The 16,330-nt window shown below is 50.4% G+C and overlaps 1 protein-coding gene across 8 annotated transcripts in view; it reads left to right on the forward strand.

Annotated features, from left to right (window-relative positions):
• The window catches only part of LOC113915045 (inner centromere protein), a 40,059-nt gene that overhangs the window by 5,481 nt on the left and 18,248 nt on the right, over positions 1–16,330 (forward strand). For 2 of the 8 annotated variants that reach the window (XM_027580735.2, XM_027580736.2), the window contains exons 3-5: positions 9,316–9,466; positions 9,861–9,974; positions 11,111–11,910. In XM_027580735.2, the coding sequence (XP_027436536.2) occupies positions 9,316–9,466; positions 9,861–9,974; positions 11,111–11,910 (1,065 nt within the window). Of the gene's footprint in view, positions 1–5,996; positions 6,135–8,835; positions 9,134–9,315; positions 9,467–9,860; positions 9,975–11,110; positions 11,911–16,330 lie in introns of those variants that run through there. The other 6 variants (XM_027580738.2, XM_027580741.2, XM_027580740.2 and 3 more) reach the window with 6 other exon arrangements.

Raw genomic sequence — 16,330 nt, forward strand, 5'->3', positions numbered from 1 at the left:
CTAACAGCCCTTACTACCCCTGTGGACACCTTCAGCCTTGACCACCAAGGAGCCCCACAGTCTTTGCTGAGACCGACCTCAGCTGATGGAGCCTCCCAGAACCCACGCCACTGCTTCCCTCAGGGCTGGAGCTACCACCCCCATCTAGCCGGCGTGCTCACGCCCATCTTCAGGTGAAGGGCTTTCCCCACAATGGCCAGTGCAAAAAGTCTGGAAGAGGTGACAGCTCCTTTAAGTGAGAGGAGAGCAACACAAGGCTGTGGGGGAACATGAAGAATTAAGAAAATAGTACACCATCAAAGGAACACAATACATTTCCAATAACCAACCCTAAAGAAATGGAGATGTCTGAATTCCTCACAAAGAACGCAACAGCAGCAACAACCTGTAAAAAGTAAGAGACAAATTCAGTAAAGTTGCAGGATACAAAGTCAGCACACAAAATTCAGTCACATTTCCATACGCAAACAATGAACCATCTGAAAAGGAAATTAAGAAAGCAATATAGGGGCGCCTGGATGGCGCAGTCATGTCCAACCCTTGGTTTCCACTCCTGTCATGACCTCAGGGTCCGGAGATTGAGCCCGGGGTCAGGCTCTGGGCTCAGTGAGGAGTCCGCTTGCTCTCTCCCTATCTCAAATAAATAAATAAATCTAAAAAAAAAAGAGAAAGCAATACAATTCACAATAGCAACAGAGAGAATTAAATGCTTAGGAGTAAACTTAACCAAAGAGGTAAAAGACGGGTACACTGAAAATTATAAAACATTGATGACAGGAAATAAAAGGCAACAAATGGAAGAACATCCTATACTCATGGACTGGGAAATTTAATATTGTTAAAATGTCCGTCCTATGCAAAGTAATCTACAGGTTCAATGCAATTTCTACCAAATTTCAATGGCATTCTTTTTTTTTTTTAAGATTTTATTTATTTATTTGACAGAGAGAGACACAGCGAGAGAGGGAACACAACAGGGGGAGTGGGAGAGGGAGAAGCAGGCTTCCTGCCGAGCAGGGAGCCCGATGCGGGGCTCGATCCCAGGACCCTGGGGATCATGACCCGAGCCGAAGGCACACGCTTAACGACTGAGCCACCCAGGCGCCCCTTCAATGGCATTCTTGACAGAAATAGGAAAAATAATTCTAAAATTCATATGGAACCACAAAAGACCAAATAGCCCAAATCAATCTTGAGCAAAAGAAAGTTGGAGGCATTGCACTTCCTGATTCCAAAATATATCACAGTAATCAGAAAGTATGGTACTGGTGTGAAAACAGACACACAGACCAATGGAACAGAATAGAGAGCCCAGAAATAAGCCCACACAAATATGGTCAACTAATGTTCGATGAAGGTGCCAGGAATGCACAATGGGAACAGGATAGTTTCCTCAATAAAAGGTGTTGGGAAAACTGGATATTCACATGCAAAAGAATGAAACTGGGCCCCTATCTTTTTTAAAAAAGATTTTATTTATTTGAGAGAGAGAGAGCGTGTGAGCCTGAGTGTGGGGGAGGAGCAGAGGGAGAGGGAGAAGCAGGCTCCCCATCGGAGCTCAATCCCAGGGCCCCCGAGATCATGACCTGAGCTGAAATCAAGAGTCAGATGCTTAACTCACTGAGCCCCGAAACTGGGCCCCTATCTTAAAAATTAACTCATAAAGGAACACCTTTATGGGTTAATTTTAGCAAAGATATGGAAACAACCTGAATGTTGATGATTGAATGGATAAAGAAAATGTGGTATATATAGGGGTGCCTGGCAGGCTCAGTTGGTAGAGCATGCAACTCTTTTTTTTTTTTTGAAAGATTTTATTCATTTGACAGAGAGAGACACAGCGAGAGAGGGAACACAAGCAGGGGGAGCAGGAGAGGGAGAAGCAGTCTCCCCGCTGAGCAGGGAGCCCGATGCGGGGCTCGTTCCCAGGACCCTGGGATCATGACCTGAGCCGAAGACAGACGCTTAACTGACTGAGCCACCCAGGCGTCCTGAGCATGCAACTCTTGATCTTGGGGTCATGAGGTCAAGCCTCACGTTGGGTGTAGAGACTACTTAAAAAAATAAATAAAAACATATAAAGAATTTTTTTTTTTTTTTTTTAAGAAAATGTGGTGGGGCACATTGAGTGGCTAAGTCTTTTAAATGTCCGACTCTTGATTTGGGCTCCGGTCATGGTCTCAAGGTCATGAGGTTGAGCCCCGAATAGGGCTCCATTCTCAGCTGGGCGTCTGCTTGACCCTTTCCCTCTGCTCCTCCTTTCACCTGTTCTCTCTCTCAAATAAATAAATACTTTAAAAAAAAGAAAAGGAAATGTGGTGTATATAGAGAATGGAATATTAATTAGCCTTATAAAAGAAGGAAGTCCAGGCATTTCGAAAAACATGGATGAACCTGGAGGACACTACACTAAATGAAATAAGAAAGACACAGAAGGACAAATTCTGCATGATCTCACTTATATATGGAATATAAAATAGGCAAACTCATAGAAGTAGAGAGTAGGATGGTGGTTTCTAGGGGTTGTGGAGGGAGAAAGGATGAGGTGTTGTTCAGGGAGCACAAAGTTGCAGTTATGCAAGATGATTAAGTTCTGGAGATCTAATGTACAGCTATGTGAATATACTGTTATCGTGTACTTGAAATTTGCTAAGAGGATGGATCTTAAGTGTCCTCACCATCAAAAAAGAAAAAAGAAAAAGAAAGAACAAAAGACAAAGTAATTATGTGAGGTGAAGCATATGTTAATTAGCTTGGTTGTAGTGATTATTTCACAATGTGTAAATACATCAGATGTCATGCGGTACACCTCAAATATGTATAATTTTAATTTCTCAATTATACCTCGATAGAGAAAAAAGATACACAGAAAAATTGGTCATGGCAGATATTAAATTGCTATGGCATTTTACTGTCATTAGGTCAATTTAAAAAATGTGTATGTGGGAGCACCTGGGTGGCTCAGTTGTTAAGCGTCTGCCTTCAGCTCGGGTCATGATCCCAGGGTCCTGGGATCGAGCCCCAAGTCGGGCTTCCTGCTCGGTGGGAAGTCTGCTTCTCGCTCTCCCACTCCCCCTGCTTGCATTCCCTCTCTTGCTGTGTCTCTCTGTCAAATAAATTAAATCTTTAGGAAAAAAAAAATGTGTATGTGGTTTTAAAATTGTCTTCGTGGACAAGTTGCAGATCTCTGGACTTTCTGTCTCTGCTCTAGAGACCTGGAGCTACCAGTTTCCCCTGTGGGGCAGATGTTAAGAGGGTTTCCTAATCTCACAGGGAATCCACATTTCAGGCACTACTGCCTTTGTCTCCAAAGGATCTGGTCGGGGAGGGCTGCAGTGCTCATCTGGGAGGAGGCTTCCTCATTGCTTTCCAGAACATTCCATTCTAGGCTTCTTTATGCTAATCTCTAGCTGTGGCTTCTACTCTATTTCACTGTCAGAAATCCAACTCTAATTCCCAACTTTCTAACGATATATAGTCCACTCTGCTTACAGCAGTTGTAAACTCCATGAGACCAGGGCCACATCTGCTAGGCTCACTGCTGTGTCCTCAGCAGTGTCTGGAACACCATGGACGCACAAAAGTTATTAAATTGAATTAAGAGGGGCAGCCGATTTTGTGGGAGAAGGTTTTTTTCTTTTTTTCCCTTTTTTTTTAAGTTTGCAGGGTAGTCTTTTTGTGATTTGAAGGCATTTAAATAAATCTCTTTTCTCACATCTGCCCTTAAATAATTCTTCCTAAAGAGGAGGCAAGCTCTTCCAGAGACACGAGGTTTGATTCCAGTTCTTTAGCTATGGTATCTCAACAGGTTACTTACCCACTTTTTTCATCAGTTAAAATGGAGATAAAACTCTCTAGCCTGTTGTGGGGAGATAATGCATGGAAGAGTGCCCAGAACAAATATGGTCACAGATTGGGCGTTCAGGAAACGATAGCTTGGAGGTAAGGTTCTGCTGTTACTATCCTGTTTGGTCACCCCTGTGTTCCACATTGTTGCAGGGTAGACACAGGCCCCTAGGGCTGGGTGGAGTAGAACAAGACTTTTTCCTCCGTTCACACACTCTCCTTCATGTTCCCATCTCTCAGTTTGCTTTAACATGGTTTGGGGGGCGCCTGGGTGGCTCAGTTGGTTGAGCGACTGCTTTCGGCTCAGGTCATGATCCTGGAGTCTCAGGATCGAGTCCCGCATCGGGCTCCCTGCTCAGCAGGGAGTCTGCTTCTCCCTCTGACCCTCCCCCCTCTCCTGTGCGCTCTCTCTCTCAAATAAGTAAATAAATAAAATCTTTAACATGGTTTGGGGGTTGAAACTGGGGCACTGCAGGACATCTCTGAAGGAGGCAGTGGAACTAGACAGCATAGGAGGAGGTTCAGAAGAAAGCAATGCCACAGAAACATAGGAACTGGAGAGATGATCCAGCTTAACCATCTTTTTTTTTTCAATCTTGACCAAAACATGTAAAATTTACCATCTTAACCATTTTTATTTTTTAATTTTTATTTTTTAAAGATTTTTTATTTATTCATTTGTCAGAGAGAGAGAGAGAGAGAGAGAGAGCGCACAAGCAGGAGAAACAGGCTCCCCACTGAGCAAGGAGCCTGATGCGGGACTCGATCCCAGGACCCCGGCATCATGACTGAGCCAAAGGCAGACGCCCGACCGACTGAGCCACCCAGGCGTCCCCATCTTAACCATTTTTAAATGGACATTACAGTATAGTAATTATAAAGCACATTGTTAACTATAAGCCCATGGTTGTGCAACAGATTCCTAAAACTTTTCCATCTTGCAAAACAGAAACTATATTGGATAATTCCCCTTTTCCCTCCTCTCCGCCAGCCCCTGGCAACCACCACTCGACTTTCTAAGAGTTTGACTGCTTTAGATACCTCTTATAAGCAAAATCATGAAGTATTGGTCTTTTTGTGACTGGCTCATTTCACTTGGCACAATGTCCTTAAGATTCACCCATGTTGTAGCAGAGGACAGCATTTTTTTTCTTCAAGGATGAATAATATTCCTGTGTATGCCTATACCACATTTTCTTTATCCAGTCAGCAATTAATAAACATTTAGATTGCCTCCACCTCTTGGCTATTATGAATAATGCTGCAGCAATGAACATTGGTCTATGAATACCTCTTCCAGATTTAATTGCTTTCTTTTACAGGTAACGGCAAGCCTGACTCACAGAGTAAAGTGACTAAAGCACTTTCTCAACGGTGGTGGTATTGCTATTTGGGGTTGGATAGTTTTTTTTGTGGGGAATGGGTGGGGTATCTGTCCTATGCATTACAGGCTATTTAACAGCATGGCTAGCCTCTACCCGGCACATGCCATGGCACCACGACCCTCGCCGCCACCCCCCGCCAGAAAGCATAATTGTATATTGCCAAATGGGGGGGGGGTGGGGCAAAAGTATCCGGGGTTGAGAACACTGTTCCAAAGAAACACTCGGGGTCCAGGATAGGTAGGACCCAGGCTGCTGCCCCCCAAGAGATGACAGAGGGCTCTGGAGAAACACAAAGTCTGGCGCGATTTGCAAAGAATTTTCTTTTTAATTCTCAAAAAATGGGAGAGGGCAGATGGATGTCATCCAGTATCGAGAAGACAGCTAGACTAAGAAACTGCAAAGTGTAAAGCTCCCGACATAAGCACGGTTCTGAGGTTTGGCCCCGCAGAGGACCCCCGCACACCTCCCCGCCCTGCGGGGCCTCGCAGTGCATGCTGGGGCTTGCAGTTCCGGCGTAAGAGGCCCTGCGCGCGCATCCCTCCCCCAGCGCGACTTCCTCCCTCCGCGGCCTGCCGCCGCTCCCGGAAGCTGAGCAGGTTAAAGTTTCCCCTCCTCTTAGTCCCGCAGATTGCCAACCCAAGTAGCTAATAGGTGGCCGGGCTGGCGCTTTCTCTTACCTGATTGGTCTAGAGTCTTGTAGCGTCCAGACAAACTCGCCGGGGATTGGTCGAATCTTCAGTTTTGAAATTTCGGAGGTTTCGCCGCGCTGCACCGCCCCATTGCTTCTCCGAACCCTTGATCCCTGGAGACCCGGAGCCGAGGGTTTGGGCCGGCCGGGGGTTTCTGCTAGGGAGGCCGCTGGACTTGGATCGGAGCAGCATTTAGGAGACGTGGTGCAGTCGAGTGAGTGCGCGGGGCGGCCGGCGGGGCTGGGGGTGGTTGGCGATTCTTTACCCTCCCGCCAACTCCAGACCCGGGGCGTGACACCACCCCGCTTCGCCCCGGGGCCTGGAAATGGACGGGCCACCTCTTCCAAGTGGCGAGGTGACCTGCCTCGGTCCTGGGGCCTGAGATGACTCCTTACCCTCCACCTAGGTCAGCAGATTCCGGAAGAATAATAATCCTCCCCGCCCCCCCAGGTCGGGTGCCTTGCACCCTGTTTTGTGCTAGGAGGCCCTTTGTTGACCTGGACGCTCATGAAGCGCACACCAACCCGGGATTATGCCGGATGGCATTTCTGTACAGTTAGCCCTTGCTCAACACCTCCCCCCCCCAGCTAGCAACGTTTTAAATTGACCATTTCCGGAGGCCAGTGCTGCCCCTCATTTTGTCCCTCCTCAAGGACTTTCTCAGTCAGCGGTTCAATTCCATCCCGCCGCCGTGGCCTTCCCTGCGGGTGCCCAGGGCCAAAACTTGGCGCCCACCTTTCAGAGACTGAAATCGAGCCGGCGGCATAGCTTGTGGTTACGAGCACAGTTTAAATCCAGGCCCCACCCCTGACTTGCTGGGTGACTTTGACTTAACTTCTCTTTGCCTCAGTTACCTCATTTGCACACGGGTATCCTTGAGATCCTGGTGAGTGTTAAATGGAACGATGCTCCACCTGAGCATCGAGGCAGGCCTCCGTAAGCGAGAGCAGCTATTTATGATCGCGACCGTCCTTCACTGAGGTGTGGTAGACGGTTAAGTGCCCCACTTCCTACACCTCAAAAAACAGGCATCGCAAAGGAGGCCGGTGGGGCCTCTGGTCTGGTGGGTGGTGTGAGGGAGGTACTGGGAGAGGAAGGTGAGCTCTCTTCTCCCTTGGTGGGATGTTGGGTGCCCTGGGTGTGTGCACACAGGTTCTTAGACCCGCAAAAGAGATTTTTTTTTGCTGTTCTTTCCCGGAGCCTCTGTGGTACACTGTTCCTTTCTCTCTCAGAGTCACCTCTGTTCTAACTTACAGTGACCCTTAAATAGCCAAGCTGAGGTCTCTAAAACAACAACAACAACTTTTCCAGGGAAGAAGCGTAAATAAACACTTTTTTTTGCACTTTGTGAAAGAAGCTCTCACCAACTGTATTTTGAACAAATATTTAAAAATGAAAAAAAAAAAAAAGATAGTAAACTGTTGCTTGCTATAGCTTTTCAGTGAAGAGCTTTTTTGTTTTGGTTTTGGCTTCCTTAAACAATTTTCTCTTTCCTGGCCTGGAACTGGGGTCCCACACTTTGCCAGGGCTGAGCTCTGGGACAGAGGGTCTGCGGGGAGGGATGACAGCAGAGGCCATGCCTGTGATTGGCTGACTTCAGAGCTGTCTCTGCGCAAAGCTTCTGCCGTCCTGCCCAACTGGCCCTACCCGGATTAGTGCTGCTTCTGGCATCTAGGAGGGATGTGTGTATGGCGTGTGTGTATGGCGTGCCCTAACCTGTGTAGAATGGTGTCTCTGTGTGTGTGTCTGGGGGGGAGAAGTACCTGTAGGATGTTTATTTCTAGGTGTAGAACTGACAGATGAATTAATTCAGTCAATAAGTATTCCCTTTATGCCAGGCTCTGGGCTTTTTCCTCTGCAAGCAAGACAGACAAGGGCTTGCCCCGAGGGAGCAAATGTTTAGTGGGCAATGACAGGCAGTAAGTAAACAGATATACAGTTATCCAAGTGCCATGCAGAGAATTGAAATCGATGGATGGGATCGTGATGGTGGTCAGGTCCTTCCTGAGTTGCTGAGATCCAGGTACAAATAGGAAGTTTCCAGATAGAGGGCAGATCTTGCTTGAGGAACAAGGCTAGTGTGCCCTGGAAATTAGGCCTCAGGAAGTCTTGTGAAGGTGCAACAGGACCTGGTGTTAAGCTCTATAAGGTGTCGAGGGATCAGTGACTTAGCCCCTCCTTCCAGGAGCTTCCATCTTTTTTTTTAGATTTATTTACTTTAGAGAGAGCGAGAGCGTGCACGGCGGGGGGAGGGGCAGAGGGAGAGAGAAACTCAAGCAGATTCCCAGCTGAGCGCAGAGCCTGACGTGGGGCTCGATTCTGTGACCCTCAGCTCATGACCCAAGCCGAAACCAAGAGCTGGCTGCTTAACTGACTGTGCCACCCAGGCGCCCCCAACCAGGAGCTTCCATCTTTGGTGGGAGGCTGAGCTCTGCATGGTTCTTGATTTTAGGGGTGTAGATCAGGGTGGTGGGTCACTGCGATGGCATGAGACATGCAGTCTGTTATGATGGCTGATGTCCATCACTCATTCATTCCCCTGTAGGGGTATTTACTGAGTTCCTGCTGTGACCCTAATGAACACTTCCTGGCCTGGGGCTTTGATGATGATTTTATAACTGAGCCTTAAGGAGGATACGTGAGTTGCTGGGTTATTTTAGAAATTAAGAGACATTGGTTTTGTATTTTTTGTATTTTCTTAAAAATAAGACACTGCTTATCCACTCCTCTCATGCTCTCTCCTCCACGTCTAGGGCATTTCAGTTTAAGGGAGAAGGTGGCAGGGGGCTCTTCGGAGAGGAGCATGTCTCTGAACCCCTACTTTCTTACCAACTCCTTTGGAATGCAGAACTCTCTGTTCACTGGCCTTTTGAAGAAGCAGTTGGAGCTGATGTTCTTTGGCCTGATGCCAGGGGTCAACTTGTGTATAGCGCAGGGTGGGTGTGTCTAGCCCTTGCTTACCCACAGGTAGTAAGAGGAGAGCCCACAGGCCTGTGATTGGGCAGGTAGAGAGGGGTCCTGTGCTGATCTAGGAAAGCGGTTGGCCATGTCTTGTCATTTTAAGCCCCAGAAAAGGCCATTCGTAAGGACTGTTGCTACCAGAATTGGCTGGGAAGTGTGGACTTAAGGGGACAGTGGGCTGTGGGTAGGGGGGTCGATTGGGAAGGCATTTGAAGAGCAAGAAGGGTGGGCCCTTCTTTTTCTAAAAATGAGGTTAGTGGATTGGCATTTGGGATTTTGCACCTGTGGGGGTGGCTGTGAGCAGGAAGGGGCTCTGATTCAGGTACTGGGTGGTTGTGGCTGGGGATGGGCACTGTGCCCTAGCAGGCTCTTCCCCTGGAGAAAGTCCCAGCCCCTAACCCTGAACCCTTCTGCCTCTCGTCTGCTTTCACCAGACAGAGCCACCATGGGGTCGACAGCCCCAGGGCCCATTCACCTGCTGGAGCTGTGTGACCAGAAGCTCATGGAGTTTATCTGCAATGTGGACAATAAAGACTTGGTGTGGCTCGAAGAGATCGAGGAGGAGGCCGAGCGCATGTTCACCAGGTAAAGGCGGGGAGCATGTTGGCAGGAGGTGCCTTGGGGGCATAGCAGCCTACATCCCTACCTGACCCACAAGACAGGCTGCCGGGGGGTTCCTCCAGAGTGCCTGCTGTGCTGGGGGCTGCCCTAGGATAATGGGAAGAAGGGGAGGTGGTGCTGAGCTGACCCTCAGGATGGGGCTGCAGAGGCTTGCCTGGTAGCCTTGCTCTGCTCTGTGTCTCTGGGAGGAAGCCTTGAATGCCTGGCAGGGGCCTTGCACATGGCCTACAAGAGCTTGGTGCAGGTCACCCCAGCTTGCCCTGTCACTGCCAGGAAAGGGGTGGGGCCAGCTGGGTCGGGGGAGTGGGCTGGCGGTTCAGGGGGCAGCTTCGAACATCACTCTCCTTGTACCAAACAGAGAATTCAGCAAGGAGCCTGAGCTGATGCCCAAAACACCTTCTCAGAAGAACCGACGGAAGAAGAGACGGGTTTCTTATGTTCAGGATGAAAACAGAGACCCCATCCGGAAAAGGTGGGAGGAGGGGCAGGTGGGCTCTGTGGAGGCTTGGTGCCCGCCAGGAGATGTTGATTCTCAGGTGTTCATGGGGAGCAGAGGCTTAGCAGGAGTAGTGGTGGGTACCATGTGGGCCGTGCTGAGGGGTAAGATGTCCTAGGGAAATAAAGTATGACCCAAGACCCCAAGACCATGGAGTGCAGAGTGTGCATGTGTCGTGCACGTGTGTGTGTGTGTGTGTGTGTGTGTGTGTGTGTGTGTGTGTGTGTGTGTGTGTGTGTGTGTGTGTGTGTGTGTGTGTTCTGGGCCTTGGAGAATGGGAAGGATTTCCAGACGTGGGAGAAGAAAGAGAACCCAACGTGTGTGTGTGTGTGTGTGTGTGTGTGTGTGTGTGTGTGTGTGTGTGTGTGTTCTGGGCCTTGGAGAATGGGAAGGATTTCCAGACGTGGGAGAAGAAAGAGAACCCAACGTGTGTGTGTGTGTGTGTGTGTGTGTGTTCTGGGCCTTGGAGAATGGGAAGGATTTCCAGACGTGGGAGAAGAAAGAGAACCCAACCTACTGCTTGGGTGAAAGGAAGCAGAGGTATGGACCAGGCCTCCCCCTGTTGCTGCATTTGATAGTGCCCATGAAAATGACCGTGGGCTGCAGAGTACTGGGGTAAAGAGGCTGGGTCTTGGGGTCAGGTAGTCCCTAGCTCACACCCTAGCTCTGCCCCTTCTCGGCTGGGTGTCCGTGGGTTAATTTTCCACCTTTGAGCCTCAGTTTGCTCTAAGGTGAGGAGGATGGTCCCTGCCTCTCAGGGCCATCTTCTGGATTAAGCGACAGCGTGAATAGAGCCTCCAGCAAGATGCTTGGTACAGTGTGATCTCAGTCAGCGGGAGGCTTGTATGAATTTAATCTTCCCAACAGTTCTGTGAGGTCTGGCGTTATCCCAGTTTATAGGTAAGGAGCCTGAGGCTCAGAGAGGAGCAGCCAGGGGTCCCGGCTGGGGGTTGGCCAAGCCTGGACTAGAGCCTTGGTCTTCCACCTCCAAGGCCTCTGATTCATCCTCCATGCAAGCTAGTGGCTCCTGGGAAGATTGGTGCCCTGCTCGATTTTGGGGTGCCCCTTGCCTTGTTGGGTTGTCTCAGCTTCTGCTCCACTGCCTTCAGCAGGTTGTCCCGCAGAAAAACGCGGAGCAGCCAGCTGAGCTCCCGGCACCTGCGCAGCAAGGACAAGGTGGAGAAGCTGGCCACGGTGGTGGGGGAGAACGGCTCTGTCCTGCGGCGGGTGACGCGCGCTGCGGCCGCAGCCGCAGCAGCCACCGTGGCGTTCGCTGCCCCTTCGTCCAGCCCTGAGTCTCCCACAGCAGTGACCACAAAGCCTGAAAACAGTCTGGCCGAGGGCCAGCTGGTGCCCGTGGTGGAGATCAGCATCAGCGAGCGCCAGAGTGCCGAGCAGCACCTCGGCCGGCTCGAGTCCGCCCAGGCTCCCTCTCCGGCTCTGTTCCCTCCAGCCACAGCTCCCACCTCCCACAGCATCTCGATATCAGAGGAGGAATCAACCCCCAAGAAGCCAGAGGCTGGGAGACTGGAATCTGTTACCGTGAGCTCCCTGATGGCCACACCCCAGGACCCCAAGAGCCGAGGGGTCGGAGCAAGCCGGTCGGCCTCCAAGCTCAGGATCGCGCAGGCTTCCCCAGGCCCGCAGGACCTGTCGGGCTCTCCGGCCTCCCCGTGGCAGGAGCGGGTCCTGGCTCCCATCCTGCCGGATAACTGCTCCACGCCCACGGGTACCCGCGTGAACCGGCAGTCGGTGCGGCGCAGCCTGATTGCGCCGTCGTCCCCTGGCCACCAGCCCTCGCTGGCCCAGAAGTACTCCCTGGTGGCCAAACAGGAGAAACCTGTCCGCAGATCAAGCAGAAGGATTGGCAAGAAAGCCCCTGAAGAGCCAGCTGCCTCTGCCCACATCATCTGTGAGTCGGGGGTGGGGCTCAGCAGCAGGTGGGGGCACCGTGGAGGGTCCTTGGCGCCTGGCTCAGCCAGAGGAGCTCTGGGGAACCATCGAGCAAGGAGCTGTCCCTAGAACTTTCCGCAGCAGTGTAAATGTTCCCGGTCTGTGCTGTGCCCTACCATAGCCACTGCTAGACCCGTGTGGCTGTTGAGCCCTCAGAAAGTGGCTAGTTGGGCAACTGAATATTTAGTTTTATCACATTTTACTTAATTTAGATTTAAACGTGTGTATACCGTACTAGAGAGCGCAAATCTAGTCCAACCCTCTTATTTTACAAATGAGGAAACTGAGGTCCAGGGAGGTTGGCCACAGTGTCCCTGTGAGTAATGGCCTTGCTGAGGCTCAAACCCAGATCTTTTACCCAGGGCCAGTGTGTTCCACTTTCTTCCCACAGAGGCTCACGTAGATTGACCACGTTTGTAGGCCGCCTCCTGGTAGCGCAACTGCTGGTCTGGAGATACTGAGGGGAAGAGATGGGGATGCTCACCGCAGTAGGCTCATTCTGGAGGGACAGAGAACTCAGCCATTTACCTGCCCTGTGACCTGGAGCAGGTTACAGAAACTTCTTCGTGGGCCTCACCTGTTAACATTAGCCATGTTTTTATTTTACGATTTATTTATTTATTTGAGAGGGAGAGTGTGCGCAGGGGGGAGGGGCTGAGAGAGAAGGAGAGAGCGTCTTCAGCGGATTCTGTGCTGAGTATGGAGCCCAACGTGGGGCACATCCCACAATCCTGAGATCATGACCTGAGCCGAAACCAAGAGTTGGCTTAACCTTGATCGACTGCACCACTCAGGCGCCTCTCACGTTAGCCATTTTTATCATCATCTTGTGCCAGCTCAGGGGACCTTTGTTTCGGTGGGAGCAGCTGTTATGAGCTACAGAGGAGGATAGGTAGCTGTAAAAATCAGGGGTGGCTGCCTGGAGGAGGTGGGGTCGGAGATGGGAGGGTTTTGAAGGATGCCCGGGCTTTAGGCACGTGGGAAAAAATGTAGGGAAAGGTATCCCTAACAGAGGGAACAGCCTGAATGAAGACCCAGAGGAATAACATGGCAAGTAATGGGGTATCTTGGGCTCATATGCCACACAGGGGGCTTGGGCTTGACCCCACTGATGCGGAGGGTGTGGTCCCTTGATGGTTATTGAAAGGTCTCTGGCACTGTGTGAAAAATGGCCAAAAGGAAGTAGGCAGGGAGACCAGGAAAGAGGCTGCTGCCAGGGTCCAGCCAGGGGATGGCGAGGCAGTGGGCTGATGGAGAAGAAGGGCCAGGTTTTAAGTGAATGTGTCTTAAAATTGGGGTCAGCGTCTGCCTGGCGCTTCCAGATGTATGAAACAGTAGGTTCTCATTTGGCCCTTGCACCAACACTGTTAGCCTGTTAGAATTCCCCTATTTTATGGAGGAGGAACCTGAAGCTTATGGTGGCCACCAAATCTATAAAATTGGGAAACGGTCTTGAGCCCCATGTTTCAGCCTTTCTGGGATGGTGGGCTGCTTGCTGAGGAGGCCTTGTGGAGAGCCCCGGAATGGGGTTCGGTCCGGCAGGTAAAGGCACCTCACCTTGCCAGGTCTCTTCCCCACCTGGGGAAGGACTTGGGCAGGACTTGCTCCGGGTCATGGGGCCTAAGGACATGCAGTCCGGGCGTCCGGCACACTGTCCATTTTTGGATTCTCAGAATGGCTGAGATGTGTCTGACTTGCCTCGGTGGTTACCTCAGGCTTGACTCTGATCCTTGGAAGGGGTCTGATGGAGCAGGTGAGCCTGGAGCTCCAGAGGGAGGGTAGGGGAGAGACTCCAGACAAGTCTGTCTCGCTCTGAGCGCAGGGCTCGTCCACCTTGAGGTGGAAGGAAGAGGGAAAGGAGGGAGACAGTAAAACATGGAGCCTCGGTGACCTTAGGCACACCCTTCTCAGGACCTCAGTTTTCCCATCCGTTAAATGGTGATAACACCTGCCTTGAGTGTGGACCCCATCTTAATGCTAGGGTAGGGTACCAGCCCAGTCAGTCTTAAACCATAAGACCCAAGGCCTGTGTTCCTGAAGCTCAGTCTGGGTGTGGCCAGGCTTACCCTGAACTGAACTGGGCTGCAAGGGTATGGAACAGTGAGGGAGAGGGCCTTCCTGGAGGCCTTTCTGACACCCAGGCTCTGGGGCTTGGCTGGCCAGGCAACTTGGAGTTGGGGGGGAGGGTGTCTTAGTTTGGGTTTCCCCAGAAGCAGCCTTGATGTCAGGATTTGAGTGCAACTTGTTAATTTTGGAGGTGCAGGACACACCTGCAGTGGGGTCGTGGGGAAGTGAGACAGGGAAGGCCTGCCAGTGAAGGGGCCTGGTGCTTCGCGGGGGGGGGGGGGCCCTGGAAGTCAGGTGGAGCACTGAGGCAAGGGGCTGCCGGGCGGGGGGCATTCATCCCCTGCGCTCCTGGCCTGGCGCACGTTGGCCAGAGGGAGCCATTGGGCAAAGAAATGGTACAGCAGTTGGCGGGCAAGTGGGCTCTGATGTGGTTAGGCGGAGGCTGCCTTGGGGTGTTTGGGGTGTTTGGAGTCTGCTCTTTGGGCCAGACTCCTCCTTGGGGTCCCCCAGCCACCTCTGCATTGGGGAACAGCCCATCCGTCCCTCTGCCAGGACTGTCACCATCTCCCTGCCACCACACCAGGCCTGAGGCCTGAATGGCATGGAGATGGCCCTTACCATTCCAGAGGAGTCCTTGTGCTGGTGGAAGAGTTGTGCTGTCACGTGGCCTCTCCTCATCCCTCTGCTCCCTCGGTGAGCACTGACTGAGCTGGGATGCGAGACAAGGGGAGCCATTTTGGCTACTGGCCCCCGGCAGGTGGGAGCAGGCCCCACCCATGACAGCAAGCGGGCTCTGCCCCAGGCCCCGCTACACCCCCGGAAGCAGTGTCCTGCTGCTCTTCTCTCTGTCCCTCACAGTTTGCTGCTCCAGCCCTTTGTTCTTCCCACCTTCCCTTTGCCCATGGGCACTGCCTGGCCTCACTCCGGCTGCCTCTCAGCTTCACCTCAGAAAAGCCTGCCCTTTCCTGCCTCATGGCCTTCGCAGGGGCTGTTCCTTCTGCCTAGACCAGCAGCTCTCAACTTTCGGTCTAAGCACCTGCTTCCAGTCTTAAAAATTATGGAGGACCCCAAAGAGCTTCAGCTTATGAGGGTTCTGTCCATTGATAGTTACTGTATTAGAAACTAAAACTGAGGGATTTAAAATGTTTCATTTTATTTAATATTTTATTCTCTGTAGTCATATTAATTATTGTGATACTAAAGATTAAGAATATTATTTAATACTTTGATATAAAAAAAACAAGCCCATCACCTAGTAACGTTAGTTGTTTTTTTTCTTATTGAATAAAATAAACAACTCTTTTCCAAAACAAAACTGTAATGAGGAGACTGGCACACTTCTACATCTTGCAGATCTTTTGAATGTGTGACTCTAAGGAAGGCAGCTGGATTCTGTACTCCATCTGTTGCCTTGTGTTGTTTGGGTTAAAGCACATGAAGAAAAGTTGGCCTCACACAGATATGTAGTTGGAAAAGAGAGGAGTACTTTAAAAGACTTTCCAGATAATTGCGCACACTCTTTTTTTTTTTTTTTTTTTTCAGATAATCTGTGTGTGGCTTCTTAGAGGCTCAGTGCAGTGTGGAATCGGAAACCATCCTTGATCCCACCTTGGTCTGTCTTTCACTGTGAACGGAACTTTTAGCCATGTGTGATTTTGTAGCCTCGTGCGTTGATCATTTGGAAAGTACTGTGTTACTGAGTTACGTGCCTCTTCCAAATGTCGACACCCTTCATCAGTCTGTTTTTTGTTTTTGTTTTTTTTTTAAAGAGTTTATTTATTTATTTGAGAGAGAGAATGAGATAGAGAGCATGAGAGGGGAGAAGGTCAGAGGGAGAAGCAGACTCCCTGCTGAGCAGGGAACCCGATGCGGGACTCGATCCCGGGACTCCAGGATCAATCATGGCCTGAGCCGAAGGCAGTCGCTTAACCAACTGAGCCACCCAGGCGCCCTTCATCATGTTTTTTTAAAGGGAGCACATTTGTCTTCTGATCTCATCGGAAAAATCTTTAGGTATTGGGAAGCTATGAAGCTCATGGTAGTGTGTACATATTTTTCAGAATTCTATTTTTGGCCTTTTTTGGGGGGGGCCTCTTTTTTTTAACTATTGGCAACAAATGTTATTTATTGTTTTATATTAAGTGACAGACTCACTTCATTTTTTAAGAAAATGTCTGTCAGCTATCCAAGATTGAATAGCCATGGTTTGCCAGTTGCCTTTTCAATTAAAAATAGTTCCATGAAAAAGAGTGGCTAGTTGAGCTGGGTACTCAAACATGGGCGCTTTCCGGAGACAAGGGTGTGCAGCAGAG

Source organism: Zalophus californianus, chromosome 11, assembly GCF_009762305.2.
Source record: "Zalophus californianus isolate mZalCal1 chromosome 11, mZalCal1.pri.v2, whole genome shotgun sequence".
Classification (NCBI taxonomy): Eukaryota; Metazoa; Chordata; class Mammalia; order Carnivora; family Otariidae; genus Zalophus; species Zalophus californianus.